At 32.9% G+C, this 18,762-nt stretch overlaps 1 protein-coding gene across 1 annotated transcript in view; it reads right to left on the bottom strand.

Annotated features, from left to right (window-relative positions):
* The window catches only part of LOC108906174 (laminin subunit alpha-1-like), a 249,566-nt gene that overhangs the window by 93,375 nt on the left and 137,429 nt on the right, over positions 1 to 18,762 (bottom strand). Inside the window, exon 5 of the mRNA XM_018709372.1 lies at positions 4,602 to 4,844. Within this exon, the coding sequence (XP_018564888.1) occupies positions 4,602 to 4,844 (243 nt within the window). The remainder of the gene's footprint in view (positions 1 to 4,601; positions 4,845 to 18,762) is intronic.

Genomic DNA, 18,762 nt, shown 5'->3' with positions numbered 1-18,762 from the left:
CTAGGCAAATTAAACAAACATTTTTAAGAAAGATATCTACTAATGATACTTTCATATTCATTCGATTGTGAACTCAGTATGTTGATAGTACAGTTAGACCATTTATTGTCTTAATGTTCCTCTACCGCGCTGCTTGCCGCTTTCATCGCTGCTTTGCTCTCTGCTCGAGTATCTGTTAAGCGATAAGATAAAAAAATGGTATGGATGTTGACATTATAAATGAAAATTTTGTAATGGTGTTACAAGAAAGTGAAAAAACTATGACATATATTAATACGAATACGAGAACTATAAAAGTCATTTAAAGCATTTCTGTAACAATTTTGTATAGATATTCTAAAACTGAATAAAGTTTTGTTTCAACAATGGTCACAGTTTTCGCCTATTTGGATATTGTAAATGTATTTTCAGTAAGAAGTAAGTAAGTGTAAATTGACAATAATTTTGACAGTTTAGAATTAATTCACCTTCACCTCTAAATTACTAGATTTGCGAAATATGTAAAATGCGAAAATATGTTTAAAAAATATTATATTTATAGAAAAAGTGCTACCTAATTTAGGTTCTTACAGCTTGCGATGAATTTTATTTGTCACTATTTAAGCGAATGATAATCAGAAGAGTATTGTGATAAATTACCATTAATATTTTGTTTAATAAATTCGTAGAATTTTTTGATAAAATATTGGAAATGAATCTACCTTTATTAAAGTTATTCATCACAGTAAGAATTTATTCAGACGTGGGCATATAACACTGTGAGAAATTGATTAATTCGTAAGTGCTCCTCCACTATAATTTCCAGCTCTCCATCTCCTTAGAAAGTCACCCAGATTATTAGATTATAAGATAATTGATTCCTCACGCCTCTTTAGATAACTGGCCATTAAGTCCATATTTCACTCTGATGGCTTCTGATTCTTCACACTAATTCATTTTGTGACATGTAGCTGTTGAACAATGAAATTTAACTCAGCACCCGGATCCCGTAATATATTTTCTGAATTTTAATAAAGGCACACCAAAAAAGAGAAAGCAGGAACACAACGACTGGAGTTGCGTAAGTTAAATGTGCATTATTTATTTATTTGTTATTTTAAAAATAAATTTTCGGAGGCATCTACTTGAGGAGGATATAATTTTTCAATTTCTACAGGTCATTTGTTTGTCGCTGCTAGCGCTATTGTTGGATACAGTTAATATTTTTCCTAACATAAATTATGATAGCTGCTTACATTATTATATAATAAAAATAATGACTATTTATACATATTTTGACGTAAGGCCTGCGAGACGCTTTATTTATGCACAGGCTGGTCCATTTTCGATGGGATTTCAGGGTATCTCAGAAACTACTAAAGATATGATAAATCAGACACCACGTTCTCGAGCTCGATTTTCATGGCAAACTCGACTGTCAAATCAGAAATTTGATATCTTCATTTGTTTCTGAGTTACAGGGTGTTTCTCGTTATTGTGACACTTTTGGACATGTCTGTATCTCAGCTGTTAAATAAGTTAGAGTTAAAGTGAAAACTGCTCAAGACTAATTTTTTGGCGTAGAATTGAATGCCGGTATTAGATTTTTAGTAGGTCTTAAGATTCCCGAGTTATGACCCAAAGTTATAATTTTTTAAATGGAAATCGTAGCTGACCATGGCCTAAAAAAAAATAGAGATTTTCTTCCGCTTTTCAGCAATATATCATATGCTATAGTTATTTTTACAAACACGGGAGATACGGGAGATACGCCCTGTAACTCAGAAACAAATGAAGATAGCAAATTTCTGATTTGACAGTCGAGTTTGCCATGAAAATCGAGCTCGAGAACGTGGTGTTAGATTTATCATATCTTTAGTAGTTTCTGAGATACCCTGAAATCCCATCGAAAATGGACCAGCCTGTACTGTTAGTTTTAATCAATAATACAAAAAAAATAATACGAATTTATGAAATGTTTTATTATTTCTAATTAGTATTTCTAATAGTAGTAAAAAAAATTGTTGGATATTTTGTGCTGTATTGACTTTTATACTGTTATGACCTCCTCCAATAGATATTTTGAAAGCGTTCGGAGCCGTACTTAGGAAAAATTTCAAATGATAGCTAGAACAAGCTAAAAACCTTTTTAAGCGATTACAATAGTAATATCATCTAATACAGAATTAAAAATGACTTTACATTTAGTCATAAAAATAGCAGCGACGTATTAAAAAAAATAACCTGATGAAGGGCCTTCGAAGACGAAACGTCGGATTGCAAAAATGTTGATGACATTTTATAGAGAGAAAAAAATGGCAATGTAAATATCTAATTTATTTTAAAATTCGATTTCAGATAAAGCCAGAAAAAAAATTTACCCGGTATTTTAAAACTTTCTAAACGGCATATTGTTAGGTATAAAAAACACAACTTTTTTCTAATTTGAGCCACCCAGTATCTCTTACCGTTTCCTAGATCCTATTCGTATCCCATCCTTATCTTGGACATACTGTATACAGATCAAAAAATCTGTATTTGGAAATGTCTATTTTTTTATAATCTATCTACATGTACATAAGCTGATCCGTTTTGGAACTGTGATTTTATTGATGATTTGTTAAATGGTGGTCTCAAGATTTCTTAATATAGATTCCAACATAAAATTGGGTCATACCTGTGTGTTATTTACCTAAATAATGTTGGGTTAGGACAAACTAAATTATTTTAAATTAAATAAAAATTAACCTGTCTAACTTTATAGAAATTTATCTATTTCATAAAGAAGGTTGCCAAAGTCTTATAGGACTTTGGGCCCACAACGTCCAAGTTTGAAAAGTTGTAGTAGGCACTTGGTCTAGCAAAGAAAAAAGTCAATAGCCACAACCCCTTAAAATTGAGCTGTTTCTAAGATATTGGTTTTCAAAGCTGCTGAACTTCAAAATTCAAAATTTGCATTGACCCACAAATAATGAAAAAAGTCATGCGCAACGGACTAACCCATAGTATTTCCATGTACTTTAGTCCGCAAAGCCGAATTGACCTCAGTTTAGTTCTACTTATCATGAATTTTTCAAACATTTCAAAAGAGGATTTTTGTCATAGAGGGTTACCTAAAAACTTTAAAGTTTAAGACGTTTAATATAGCGCTCTAATGGATCTCGTATTTTTTTATTAGTTATCTTCATCAGAATACTCTAGCAAAACTAGCATTAGCGATATACCTTCGGCGTGTAGTCTTATTGTTTTTAGGTATTGCCCATGACCTAAATACCAAATAACTGTCGTGATGTGCGCACAATATCCTACCGTTCTGAGTCCGTTCTTACATTGACAATAGTATCCACGAATATCCACGAATAGCCATTCGTGGACCTGCCTTGTCCAAATCTATAAGAATATACAGAAAATATCATTCCTCTTGCGGGAGTCGCTCTTCCCTTATAGTGCGCATGATCTGTTTTCCCCTCAATTTCTGAAACGGCTCAGTTTACAGCAAAACGTTGTATTTGTAATCTCAGCATACTAAAAAACGAAGGACAGTACACTTTTCAAAGATGGATGTATGGGGCCCAAAATTGACACCCTTCTTTGGAGAAGAGTTTTTGGGGAAGAGAGTGTATCAACGTAACGTTTGTAATATGCCCTATAGGAAGGGAGACAGAAGCATATGAATTATATACAGGGGTACAACTCTGGAAGATTTAAAGTATAAGATTTTAGAGATAATAATTGGAAGTAGACTCTCTGGAGATAAAGAAGCTGGAGAATATAAAGGAAGGTCAGAAAAGAGCTAACAGTTATTAGGGCATCGGTGTAATATATGGATTATGAATAAGAATATGGAAAAATTTTAGACATATACAAAAATAATATTAACGAGAAATTTTGGAAGTAATAGAAAAAACGGTCAATGGAGATGGATTAAAAACAGAGAATAGCGGGAAGTTATAATAGCTTAGTACAACGTGTGTAACAAAGGCGCAGAGAGCAATATGATTATTATTAACATACGTTTACAGGAAGCCTCAGGTAAGATAGCTAGTATATTTTTATTTGGTGGTCAAGGAGGAAACTAAAGGAAAAAATGGATGAACATCACCAAAGAGAATCTGAGAGACCTGGGTGTTCAGGATTGGAAATCTGTTGCTGTGGTAGAAGTGAAATGGAAGAGCTTAAATAAGAATGAACTAGGTTCGGCCGCACTTCAGATTCCTGTTTAATAATAGTATTTTCTTACTCTTTAATAAATAATTACTCTATTATGATTGGGTCTGCAATATTTTTCAATTTGTTCACACAGCATTCGTCTTCATTAAATACTTTTAAAATGTGATACATTTGGCATCTTTGAGTTATACAGTTTTTGGAGTTTAGTCTTTAATAAATAATAGAGTATATTACGATTGGGTCTGCAATATTTTCCTATTTATACACATAGCGTTTGTCTTCATTACGGACTTTTAAAATTCGATACGATTCGTTGCTTAAATATATGCATGCCGTCTGTACTCTACCGATAAGTGTGAACTTACCATTTGAAAGAAATGGGGCAGCAGATAAGTATTGTGTTTTTAAAGAAATAATCAGTTAAATTCGGTTTTGTTATTTTTACAACGTACCTCTCCGTTTTCCATTGGAGTCAATTTCGAATAGAACGAAGTACAAATGACTTCGGAGTCGGTGAAATAATGAGGTTTTCCCTTAGTCGCCGGGATCCCAAATCGTTCGATACATTCTCTGTCACTTCTGGCGAAGTATTGCCAGGGTTCGAAGTTCTCGCCGTCGATGGATTTTTCAAGTATCCACGTACCAGGCCTAGGTGAATTTGCCGCCTTGACGATGACATAAGCGATCTGATACACCTGAAAAAAAAGAAAAAAATAGTTTAATCAAAAACTTGTGAGAAGGGAAACTTAAATTTGTAGAATATCAATAATAGTCCAATGCATTTGAAATAACAGAGTTGATGATGACTTCCGGTATAACCGGAAGTGCGAGGAAGTTGACAGTATTTTCATTGAATAGATCATTTTGATAAAACTGTATACAAAATTTCAGATTTCAATTCTGATTGCTTCTTGAGATAATTCTACTGGGCCCTCTTCGTGACACACCCTGTATATATAGTTGTATACCCAAAGTAAAGTTACAGTTAGAATAAAAGCCATTTATTCTTCTCTTTAAGAAAAAACTACCTATTTGTTGACTCTCACACGGGAAAATTATGTATTAGTCAATACAATTTTTTGCCAACGTACAGTGTTTCAAGAAATATGTGCGATGACCCGTGGTGATATTCATTTACAAAAATATGAAAAATGGTTTCCATTAACATAGGTGCTTTTGCATTTATGTTAATTTTTTTGAGTCTTTCGAAATACCTCCGGAATGAGGTTGAACGTTTTCCGAACTGATTGTCACGTAACCAGAGTAATACCGCTCTCTTCTTCAGAATAAACTTTAAAATCTGGATATTAAGTCCTCTGGTTGGTATTTATATTCGCGGCATGTTTGTGTTCATAACTTTCCTTTCCTTGGTTCGAAGTCACTGGGCTATGATGTTCGGTTCCCTGATTTTTATTTATGAGTCGTTTTCTAATTACAAGTAGTTTTGTAGATTCTGATCCAAGATTTTTTCTGTCCCTTTCTCACTGCTGATAATAAAATTATTACTATTTTATGTAATTTTCACAGCTTAATAGTGCAATTAAATTGCTAAAACCTTTTAAGAGATATTTGAAAAGAAAAGAAAAAGTGGAAAATAACTAAATAAAACACACAAAAATCAATGACGGAGTAAACCGTATCACTTATCAAATAAATAGCAAAAAAATAAAAATTGTATAACATGTTCATTTACCGCATAAAACAAAATATATACTTAAAAAATACTACACTTATATTTTGGCGAAAATGTAGTAGATACCAGCAAATGAGGCAAATAGTAAGAATGAACCCGTTACCCCGGGTTACCCGTATTGTGTGGGTTTACTCAAGTGGCTAGTAATACGACACTAGACTGTTGGTCATGGTTCAAGTATGTGTTGGAACAAAGATGCACCTCTCATCTCGGTGCGGTGCTCGATGCCGAGAACGTGCCGGGAATGCATTAGATGCGGTTTTGTTAGGAATGAGATTACTGCATAAACCGTTAACAAGAATTTACCTAATTCTGAAGATTTGCGTTAGGTATTTCCATATACCTACTCATACCTCTTTCGGCATTTATATGCCATACTAACAAATTATATGCTAACAGCTTATACTTATATGCAATATGGCATGACTTAATGAATGACTATTTCTGGGAAATTAGTTTTATGATATACAGGGTGTTTCTTAATAACTTGCTAATATTTAAGGAGGTTATTCCTGGGTCCATTTTAAGAAAAAAACTTCATATGAACATATATCCTAAAAGTCTTAATTTTTGAACTACAGGGTGCTAAAGTTTTATGAAAAAACATTTTTTTATTATAACTTTGGTATTACCTACCCTACACATTTTTTCAAATTTGGTACATGCCTTCTTTTCATCAAGATGCATTTTTTGATGTACAAACAATTTTATTATTTTTGCCAGTGGCGTCTGTACATGTTTTGTATTGAATATTTTTGAAGAGAAATATGTTACGCCACTGCTTTTTCTTTAAGTAAAAATCATTTGTGAAATCCGCATTCCTTTCTGAGCAAATGTGGTGTCTACAATTTTTTCGTTTGACGTACGATTTTCGCATAAAAAAATAAAATTCATTCATTTGCATCTTATTTACGAGAAAAAAAAATGTAATTTTGAACAATAATTTATTTATTTAAGATAATAACTTTTAAACATTGAAATTATGAAATTACAGTAATCTACATACATTTTGGATTGGTAAAAAAAATTACCCTGGCGTGACATTTTTCTTCAAAAATATTCAATACAAAACCTGTACAGACGCCACTGGCAAAAATAATAAAATTGTTTGTACATCAGAAAATGCATCTCGATGAATAAAAGGCGTGTACCAAATTTGAAAAAATATCTAGGGTAATACCAAAGTTATCACAAAAAAAGTTTTTTCATAAAACTTTAGCACCCTGTAGTTCAAAGGTGTTTAGGACATATGTTCATATGAAGTTTTTTTCGTAAAATGGACCCAAGAATAAAACCTCCTTAAATATTAGCACGTTATTAAGAAACACCCTGTATATTACTAGTTTTATACATGTTTACTTTGCTATTAAATTCCTCAAATTTTGTTTCACCCTAATAGTAGGTATCTATTTAAACCAGCAAAATCATAGTATGTTTTCTGTAAAAAAATGCATATTTGGGTGTATAAGCAACAAAGGTATTACAAAAATTACTACAACTTTTATTCTTACAAGTTTTTTTATATCAGAATAACGGAGACAATAAAGGGTGACATTTATGGAAGAAACCGGATGCCTGAATAGTATTAAAAAAAATAAACAGTAAAAGTAAGTAATTATAGTAAATATACATTTAATAAGTGGGTCTAATATTACAAAACTCATCTCTTAAATATGACATGAATAAATTATGACAGCAGATATAGTAATATTAATATTTGTGAATTACTGGCGCATTCGCCATAAATTTGAAAGTAATAACCCTTTGAAGCACACATTTTTCACGAGAACGCAATGACATTTCCGTCACGGATTTTTATGTTTCCAGCGTCGGTGATTATAGGTGATTATAAATCTGAGGTCACGATGCAATTTGGCAATTGACACCTGCCAATATCGTGTTGTATTGACTCGAGATCTTGGACAATGTTGCCGGTAAAGAGATTTATCTGCTCTCACTATAGTAAATAGACTATTAATACATTGTTTTAAGGAGGCAAGTGGATTTTACCGTAGGAGTGGAAGTAGCTATGGACAACGGGAGCCAAGTGAGTTAACTTACCTCCCTAGGGAAAAAAGCGATTTCGAGTTATAAATGCATATTTTATGAACAAATAAATATAAATATTCGATGAACTTTATATTTTATTAATTATTATGAATTAATATTTATAGTAATTGTACAGTTATTACATTTAGTAACATTTATAAAATCTGGATAATTATTCCCCTCGCGTTTACTAATTGTAACATTTTTCTCAAAATGATTTGATCGCTCCATTTCAGCCACCGGAGGCTCCATATTATATGACTGATCTATTAAAACAGCATGATGCGACGTACTACTAGAATCTGGAGTTGAAGTGTCATTGTAAAGAATCCTGTTGGATATTTCATTTTTGTCACTTAAACTGTCAGCAACATAACTTTCTGCAATTGTGGCTGTCATCAACTCCTGTATTAGCCGGTAACATTGCCGATGTTCTTCGGAATGAATGGCCTGTATATGTTTCGGATGTCCTAGTACTCTGGGTATTCTTGACGATTGGTTGGTTGTAACATCTACCTGCTTGATGGCGCATAAAAAAGCGTGAAATTTCAGTTTTAATTTCCAATCTAATCTTGATATATTTCTTGAGAATTTCTAGGTGAGAAACAGAACCCAGACGAGAAGTAATTGTAAACGTACGTTACATATCATTTTTAGAATCTGGAATTGTAACTACAATAATGTCATCAAAATTTTTGAAATTGACGTTGTCCAAAGTAAGTTTGCATAACTCATTAGAACAGCATGCTCCTTCAACGCCTAAGACTGTCACTACCTTCATTAGTAAATATGAGTTATCGGGTGCCTGAACGAGAAAATTGTTGACTTGTTCTCTTGTAAAAACGTGACTTTTTAGGTGTTTAGCCGTCATTTTTACGTTTCAAAAATGCTGTCAACTTGGGGTATCTTGATATATCCACGTTCTCGGAAATAGTTAACTTAATCATTGAGTATTCACTCAAGAAATTCGCCGGTGACTTTAAAATTCTTGACTTCTCCATGAAATATGCTAGCAGTGACATTTCAGAAACACTAGTATTTTTGTTCTAGCACCATTCTTTGAAATTTCTATATGCTCGTCCGTAGCGCACTTTCGACTTCTCGTGCAATAAAAATTTGCATGCATGCATATGTTGCACTTCTCTATTTAAAAATCACTCATTTAGAAATAATATTTCAAAACCAGGAAAATTGCAACTTTTATGTAGCTTTGTTTATAAACACCTTGGAAACGACAAAATCCAAACAACCAAGACGACTTTGCAAGATTTCGAACAATAAATAATAAAACCTAATTTTTATTTCATGAACCATAAAGAACTGTGGGAGCAGATAAAATGTTATGCACCACGTAGCAGTTAAGTATAATTTACCGGTCTCGGACTCTATTGCCAGTCCTCGCTCCGTTCGGTCGAAAATCGTCCTCGATTGGTAGATAATGCCTCATTTATGGTGTAAATAACTATTTTGACATCGCCGATTCTAAATCTGATATCATAAATGCCTCTTGACATTGACGGCTGTCATATCAATGCTGTAGAAGTGACAGAATGAATTGGTTTTTCGAGAAAATAATTTCCGAGGGTTTTTGGGAGTGGGAATTCTAAACTTAACTTTGAAAATCACTGTGTCAAAACTGTTAAAACGGAATCGATATTGTCAAAATAATAATACCCATGTTGTTTTGGAAGTTGCTGATCTCGAATTTGAGATCAGAAATTTATTTTGGCAGTTGACAACTGTTTTGTGGATGTAATCAAAATGATACCATGGACTGTTGTTTTTTAAGACGACCTCTCAGGTGTTTTTGGGGTCGCAGTTTGCAAATTATATACTGGAGATAACTTTTGATAGCTGCCATATCGACACTGTAATGACCGAATTTCGTGAAGATGATGATTGGAGAATCAATGATTCAGCTGAACTTAATTTGGGCCGAAAAGTACACTGAACACGATTCAATCTAAATACTGGTCAAAATTTGGTCTTTCGTTACCCAGAGTTAACGACGGGTATGTGATGAGTTCTAGCTCAATTTTGTCTTTTTCATCTTCTTTTTATGTTTTGTCTGTTTATCTTTTTGAGTAAATTTTTTAATATTTTCTCAATTCTCAAGTCACTTTGTCAATATGACACTTTTTTGGCAGTTGTCAATTGTCAATTAATACTTTTGAATTCAACTCGTAATCAGCGACCCCAAAAACACCCGAGTAGATATACATTCCAGAAGAAAGTTCCCCAAACATGTTAAAAATGATTTTTCTCCAAAAGGCAGTGTTTTCAAATTTGCTTATTTATAACATTATTACAGTAATTGATAAATACTTTTGGGCAATGAAGCAACGTTCCTGTATGTGTGAGTAAACCGATGAGTGCAAAAAACTCGGAGTTCAAGCGTTAATTTGAGAACAGATGGCAAAAAATTGAACAAGTTAAGGTGTTAACGTGTGTTATCATTATGTATGTAAGAGTTAATTACGTTTTGAATATTTTTTTGTCAGTTCAGAAGTAATCACTTAGAATAAGTGTAATGTAACTTAGAATAAGCTACATAACAGCAAAGCTAATCGATACCATCCAAGAGTAGCTTTGTAAAACTTAATCAATTAAGAAAAATTGCGACATACTCAGGAATGGATTCTACAAATAATAAGAAAAAACTGAAATGTTGTTATGCGATTTTCATTTGTTTTTAAGTTATAGCTTAATTACAAATTTAAAAAATGTAAAATGAGAGTATGTCATGTTCCATGTTCAAAAGTAGGAAATTTGTCTGCGTTATTTTATGTTGCAATAGTTTAACAGTTGATTACACATTTGTACTATTAAAGTGCTACAAAATGCCAAGAACTTAATCAAATAGACCACTACTTATTTTTTTTTTACAAAATGAATTACAAGTACTACTAAAGGGTGTTCCTATAAACATCAAAATGTGCTATCAACACGATGGAGTTCCTGCACATTTCGCTCGTCCAGTCAAGCTACATTTGAACGAAAGGGTGTTGGATTGGCCGTGATGGCCTCCAAGTAGGGTTGGCAAAATTTAGTATTTAACTTTCACTAGTTTTATACCAAGTTTTATACCTTATTATACTAAAAGTATTATACCTAGTACTCAAAAAAATGGTAGGCACTTTTTGCTATAAATTAAATTTGTATTAACGAAACTTAATCTTTAGGTATTCAATAAAAGAAACCAAAAACATGAACAATGATTCTTAAGAAATCTTAAATTTGTAAAAACGAAAAAAAAAAAACTAACCCAAAACATAAACATAAGTAAACTAAGTACATAGTACCGTACATAGAGAAAAGAAGGAGAGCCAAGTTAAATATTTTCTGTTGACACGAGACACCACCAGGTGCTCACAATATGACCGCTCTGTCCCTTCAATCCGCAGACCACCTTCAGTTCCTACCCTACAGATGAATCTCTTACGAGTGACTATCTTATTTTTAATGTATAGGCCAGGGGTCGGCAAGTAATTTTAGGTGGGGTCCGGATACTTTTAAAAATTTTTAACTAGGTCCAGAAAAAAAATTCATATTTCTTACAAATTTTCATTTGAACTCAAATTTAATCTGCTTACTAACCATTAAGAACTCAAAACACTCACACAATTGTAAAATACTAGAAAAAATTATAAGGTAGGCACTTAAACGTAAAAAACATTTTTTAAATAATTTATTTGAGTAATTTATACTTTCAAAAAATTTTTGGCGGTCCAGTATTTTACCTTCCGCGGTCCGGACCTGGACCGCGGTCCGCCAGTTGCCGACCCTTGGTATAGGCTGTTCCTGTCCATACTCGTTTAGCTGGTATAAAGCTTTGTACTTACGTAGTATAAAACTTTTTTGTATTTAACGGTTTAATACAATTTGGTGTAATACTAGTTAAGTTAAATACAAAGTATAATACAAAGTATAAAACTAATTATACCATTTGATATAATACCTTTGCCAACCCTACCTCCAAGATCTCCAGAGTTCACAGCTCTAGGTTACTGTTTATTGGGGCTGGTTCAAAATTAAAGAGTACAAAGTTAGATGCACTAATTCGTTACAGACGCCATTCGTAGACGAAGCAGAAAGTGTTTAGAGGTTAATGCTGGTATTTTTTAACATTTAGAACGCTATGATTAATAGAATATCAATAAATATTTTTTTTATTTAAATGTATGTCAGCTTGAAAACAAATGAAAATTACAAAACATTTGAGTTTTTATTAATATTTTGACGTGTAGGATCCATTCCTGGAGTTTGGTGCGGTTCTCCAGACTTACCCTGTATATATCTGTACATAAAAGTAAAATTACTTAAAAATCACTTCGGAATTAACTAAATTAACTTTATTCCATTATGTGACCTGTTCCTTTTAGTCAAAATATTTCCCCGTAAATCCAGTCACTAACCAGGTTACGCTGCCGATGCCGTGTAAAAATAATTTTAATTAATCTGTCCGACAATCTCCGGGTTAGGTATATTCGGGAAATCCGGATAAAATATGCAAAGTATGCTAGTTTAACGGACAACTCCACACGAAGTTCGGCCCGAGCTTTGAGCGGAGGAATCTCGGATAGCCGTGGCAACTCAAATTACCTGAGACACTTGACGGTCGATGCTCCTGATAATTAACAGAAGCGTTATGTAATTGGCTGTTTGATCCTTTTGGGGAATCTAGTTAGAGCCCCAGAGTGGATCACTTTGATGCGACTCTAATTCGGTATGGCAGCATCGCGCGTGTAATGAAATAAATTATCTCTATTGGCGGCTATCAAATCGATAAATGCGGAGACGCTCCGTAAGATCCGTGAGCCATAGACATGCCATTGGTGGTCGAATCAGATTGTAATCAGTTACATATAGACAACTTAAAGTAATACGTATTCCTATTTCGTAGATAAAGATTTGCTCCCACTATGTGCCTGTACCTTTCTAATTAGTCTTATTTATGTACAGGGTGTTGTAATTGAAGCAAATATTCTTTGATTTTGGATGCAATAAACTTACATATAAACATATTAATTTCTAACTTTCACCGAGATATCTAAAGGTGTCGAAATTAAAAAGAACAAACTCAGTTTTCTAAAATATCTCCAAAGATATTTAATATAGATAGGCCAGGAAATATAGAGGTGGACGCGACTTTTTGTTTTGGCAAGCAGAATTTATCACTATAGATGCTAAATATTATGCACAATAACATATTAGTTCCACAGTCAGGAATTGTATAATTTTTACGTAAATTCACGTTTTTCGCTTATATCTTTTTTCCGTTCATTTCCACGAGAAAACAGTATAGTACTTTTCTTCTTTCGTCTTCAAAAGACCTACAAAACTAGCCCTCGAGCGTCAAAAAATATTGCTTAGATCAAAAGTTATAAACGGAAGAAGTTTATTTATGACTTTTGAATTAAACATTTATAAACTGTGTTATTACTACCAGAACGTTTTGGTATCGTATCCTCTTATTCCTTATCACTGTCTAATAACTCACACGAAATCTGGAATCGGTAAGTTGAATAGTTTACAAGTTAGGAAACAAATTAACTTATTAGTCTGGACGAACCCGAGCATCTTCCACAATCGCACTGATTTTTTTCATGGTAGATTTCATAATAATACATTGAAATCTATCATTTTTTTTTAATTTCAAATTTGCAACCTTGATTTTTTTATTTTTTAGCCTTAGTTGCAAAATGAAATATACGACGCACGCGCGTGATATAGTTATATATTATTACATATTCGGAAAGGTTATGAAAAGAGAGTTAAACTTTAAGTTAAAAAAAATCGTCAAGATTCGTTGAAAAACAACGGAGTTACAGACTATCCAATATATTATTTTCAAGCGAATTTCCCTTTTTTAACGGCAGGACTATGAATATGATCGTCATTTTCTTCGGACTTGCTGCCGTTCGCTTCCCCCATTCTTCCGCCGTGCCACAGCTCGCCGAAAAATCAAACGACCCTTCGAATTTTAACAATATTTCTTATGCACTTAACATACTTCCACAAGTAAAATATTTTCATCTGGGAAAGTACTTGGGTCTTTTCATAAGCTTTCCAAATATGTAATGTAACGAGCGTTCAAATAAAAACGTGGTCGAAGTTGGCTCTGACACATTGGACGTAGGGAGTAGCTTATAGCGACCCACTTAACCTCATTTCTCAACGAGCTGTATAGCAGCTGTCAGTTTCAATAACGTTAATGACTATATAACTTTATTTTAAAGAATAATCGTGATAACAATAACAAACAATTAAAGGAGCTGCGGAAAGTGTCCCCCTCCTTGTTATAACAATAAATTAAAGCAGCTGCTGAAAGTGTCCCCCTCCTTGTTCCAAGCACTTTTCACACCTGTTCCTCAAAGAATTAAAGACATTTTCTAAGATGCTCGGGGTATTGTTAATTTCACGAATCTTGTCTATAAGTCGAGCCTGCAGATGGTTTAAATCAGGAATAGGCAGTTCAAAAATAGTGTTTTTAAGGTAAGGCCACAAAAAGAAATCACACGGCGTAATATCACATGACCTCGGTGGAAATTCATGTTCAGCATTGAGACTTATTAGTCGATTTTGGAAAACTTCCCTCAACATATTCATCGTCTCGCCTGCCGTATGTGCCCTTGCGCCATCTTGTTGAAAGTAAAAGTTTGTAATTTCGTTTTCTTCCAGCTGGTTAACAAAAGGAGCGATAATTTCTTCTCTATACCTTTGCGCAGTAAGAGTACCATTAAAAAAAATAGGTCCATAAATCCTCCTTCGATTGAGAGCACACCAAACTCCAATTTTTTGAGCGTGTAGAGGGCCCTCGACAAAAAAGTTATCTGGTTTTTCAGAAGACCACATTCTCATATTCTGTGAGTTTACGTAACCACTTAAATGAAACCAGGCTTCATCAGAAAAAAAGGTGATATTATGAAGTTCACCGTAGTTGTTTAAAAACCATTCACAAAATACAGCCCGTCGCGGAAAATCAACTTCATGAAGTTCTTGCTGACAAGTTAAACGATAGGAGAACAAACGCAAATCTTTTTTTAACACTGTGTGGCAGGTACCGACTGATACTCCCACCATTTGTGATAAAACACGTACAGAAGTTCTTGGCGCATTTTCCATTATTTGTTGGACATTTTCTTTTAATTCTTCAGTCCGCTTTTTAGGTCGGCCGCTTCCTTCTTTTCTTGTTACACTGCCCGTTTCACGAAAAACATTAACACAACGCTGAACTGCACTTTGAAAAATTTTGTACTCAACAACGCCGGGAAATTGATTTTGAAATTCTATGAAACATTCCTCAATAGAATACTTCCATATTCCATCAATCTTGCGTCCATTTCTAAAGTAGGACTCTATGATAAACACTTTTTGTTCTTGAGAAAACACCATTTTAAACGCTTTTTAAAACGAAAATATTCAAATTGATAGCGGCGATATAGCGCTTTGACAGATGACGTTTAAGTTCATTTGCTATACGCTACGCCCTACGTCCAAATTTTCAGAACCAACTTGACCACGTTTTTATTTGAACGTTCGTTATAATGTAATAATAATATAATATATTATTATTAATATATTATATTATTAATATAATAATTACGCACGCGCGTAATATATCACACGCGTGCGTCGTATATTTCATTTTGCAACTAAGGCTAAAAAATAAAAAAAATCCAGGTTGCAAATTTGAAATAAAAAAAAAATGATAGATTTCAATGTATTATTATGAAATCTACCATGAAAAAAATCACTGCGATTCTGGAAGATGCTCGGGATCGTCCAGACTAGTAATTAGTTAATTTGTTAAGGCCATAACTTGTAAACTATTCAACTTACCGATTCCAGATTTCGTGTGAGTTATCAGACAGCGATAGGGAATGAGAGGATGCGATGCCAAAACGTTATGGAAATAATAACGCAGTTTATAAATGTTTAATTCGAAAGTCATAAATAAACTTCTTCTGTTTATAACTTTTGATCTAATCAATATTTTTTGACGCCCCAGGGCTAGCTTTGTAGGCCTTTTGAAGACGAAAAAAGTAGTTTACTACTTTCTTGTGGAAATGAACAGAAAAAAGTTATAAGCGAAAAACGTGAATTTACGTAAAAATTATACAATTAACCACCCTGTAAACAATCTTCCCCCCATTTTTAAGACTGTGGAAACTAATATGTTATTGTACATAATATTTAGCATCTATAGTGATAAATTCAGCTGACCGAAAGAAAAAGTAGCGAAATAGTCATTTCTCAGCTCTTTTTCCAGGCATATAGAGTGATAAAAATTGGACTAATTTTGTAAGTAAAAATTTGCTCAACCGGAGCCGGAGTTTCTTATAGTCAATACCACAAAAGACTCCAAAAATTCGACACTGCTGAGAACTGAAAATAGTATTCCAAAGTCTATAAAAAAAAGATTTTTTCGTCAAAAATCTTTTTTCATTTTATTCGTTTTATTCAAATTTTACATGTTAGATAACTGAAGGAATATTCTGCAAGTTTGAGCTTGATAATCTATTTTCAAGGGATTAAAATAGTCTTGGAAACCAATTTAGAATTTATTTTTTTTATTGTTTTGACTTATTTTATTTGATATAACTTAAGGAATCTCTTAGAAAGCATTATATATATTTTTTAGAATAATTTCATTAAGTTGCAGTTCATGTTTAATAAAATGAGGTTAAGAAATGAACACCTACTCGTATATTTAAATTTGCCGTTATCATTGAAAAATATGAGCAGTTTCTCATGTGAAGCATACAGTGTGACCCATTTCAAATGGAAACACTCGCGTACAAAAGTTGTTTCTGGATCGATTTGAACCGGATTTTTTTTTAAAAGATAGATCTCCAAAAGCACTCTCATGATGCAAAATTAGAAGGTGAAATTTTGATTTTCAAGGCCTACTATGAATTTTTTTCACTGTCAAATTTTACAAAAACTGTTTAGCGATTTTTTTATTTAAAATCTATCTACGGCACTGGATTCTGCATCCCCTAAAACGGTTTCATGCCAAATTTCATAAATAAATATTTTATAATGACGGTTTTATTACAATTTTAATATAGGCTTCATTTAATTCAATACTTTTATAGTAATTTTCTAAAAAAAAATGTTGCCTATGAAAAATGATTTTTAAAAACATGGGAAATTAATTTTACGCTTTTAATTAATCGCATTAAACGTTTAAACTTATAATATTACGGTTATTAATAATTAGGTATTTAAATAAGTAAGTAAATAGCAAAGGAAAATAAAGCATTACATGAAATTTAAACGATATTAAACAACATCAGAGTACAATTATTAATAACATTTTATATTTTTGTGGCCTCTACAAGGCCGCCATTAATTTCGATGCACTTTTCAAATCGCTTACGAATATTTCTTTGTACATTCTGTAGTTGTTGCGGGGTAACTTCTGCACAAGCTTGCCTGATTTTTGTACACAACTCTTCTCTGTTGCCTGGCCGTGACTTATAAACTTTGGATTTTATGACACCCCATAAAAAGAAGTCCAGTGGCGTTAAGTCCGGAGACCTGGGTGGCCATCTAATTAGCGGGCTATTCCTACCTATCCATCGGTTAGGAAAGTTATCTTCAAGCCATTCGGTTACCGCTCTTGCATTGTGGATAGGACTTCCATCTAATTGGAAATTAACATTCAGTCTTTCTTGTACTGGAAGTTCATGTAGTATATTCCAAAATTCATTTCTCAGGAACAGTAAAAACTGTATGCTATTCATATTACCCTCAAAAAAGAAAGGGCCAATGATAGTTTCATTTAGTATCCCACACCAAACATTAACTTTTTGAGAATATTGCCGTTTACAATTAATAATCCAATCTGGTTTTTCTGTAGCCCAGTATCTAGAATTCTGTGACGAAACAATTCCATTAGTTGTAAAAGTCGCCTCATCGCTGAATAAAATAGTTTTTAAAAAATATCTATTATTGAGATACTCTCCTTGAGCCCATAAACAAAATTCCATCCTCCTCTCATCATCACCAGGTTCCAAGGTGTGTAAAAACTTGGGTTTGAATGGTTTAAATTTATTTTTTTTAAGGCATCGGCGGATATTTTCTCTGGGCAAATTTAAATTTAAACTAGCTATTCTCACACTGACGTTTGGATTGTTATTAAAATAATTTAAAACGATTTGCTCGTACCTGGGTCCTCTTTGTACTCGATCCGCTTTTATAATACGTCTTGACACAGCCCCGCATTCATTAAAAACTTTGGAAATTTTAGAAACAGTACTCTGAGTTATTCGGGGCCCATCTGGGTGCCTGTTATGAAATATTCCACATACTTCTCCCACAGTCCTATCATTATCTCCTAAAAGCCGCACAATTTCAATTTTTGCTTGTAAATTTAATTGCCCACCCATAATTACAATATGGAAATAAACTAATGTCCTAATGACAATGAGCGTATCTTAAAGATTTGACGTTTGACTACAAAAAGAGTTTTGTTTTCATAGCACCCTTATAATAAGCTTTCTATCCTTGATGTACGACACGTTGTTATATCAAATGTCTTTAAAGTAGGTAGTTACCCCGCAACAACTACACGTAAAAAATGTTTGTAAATAATTTCAAAACTGCATCCATATAAATGGTGACTTAAAAACTAATATAAACGAGAATCTTTTAATTTTAGCAAAATGCTTTAATTTTCCATTGCTATTTACTTACTTATTTAAATACCTAATTATTAATAACCGTAATATTATAAGTTTAAACGTTTAATGCGATTAATTAAAAGCGTAAAATTAATTTCCCATGTTTTTAAAAATCATTTTTCATAGGCAACATTTTTTTTTAGAAAATTACTATAAAAGTATTGAATTAAATGAAGCCTA

Source organism: Anoplophora glabripennis, unplaced genomic scaffold, assembly GCF_000390285.2.
Source record: "Anoplophora glabripennis isolate ALB-LARVAE unplaced genomic scaffold, Agla_2.0 scaffold126, whole genome shotgun sequence".
NCBI lineage: Eukaryota > Metazoa > Arthropoda > Insecta > Coleoptera > Cerambycidae > Anoplophora > Anoplophora glabripennis.
The sequence above is the reverse complement of the archived record's forward strand: the minus strand, read 5'-3'. Positions and strand labels throughout refer to the sequence as shown.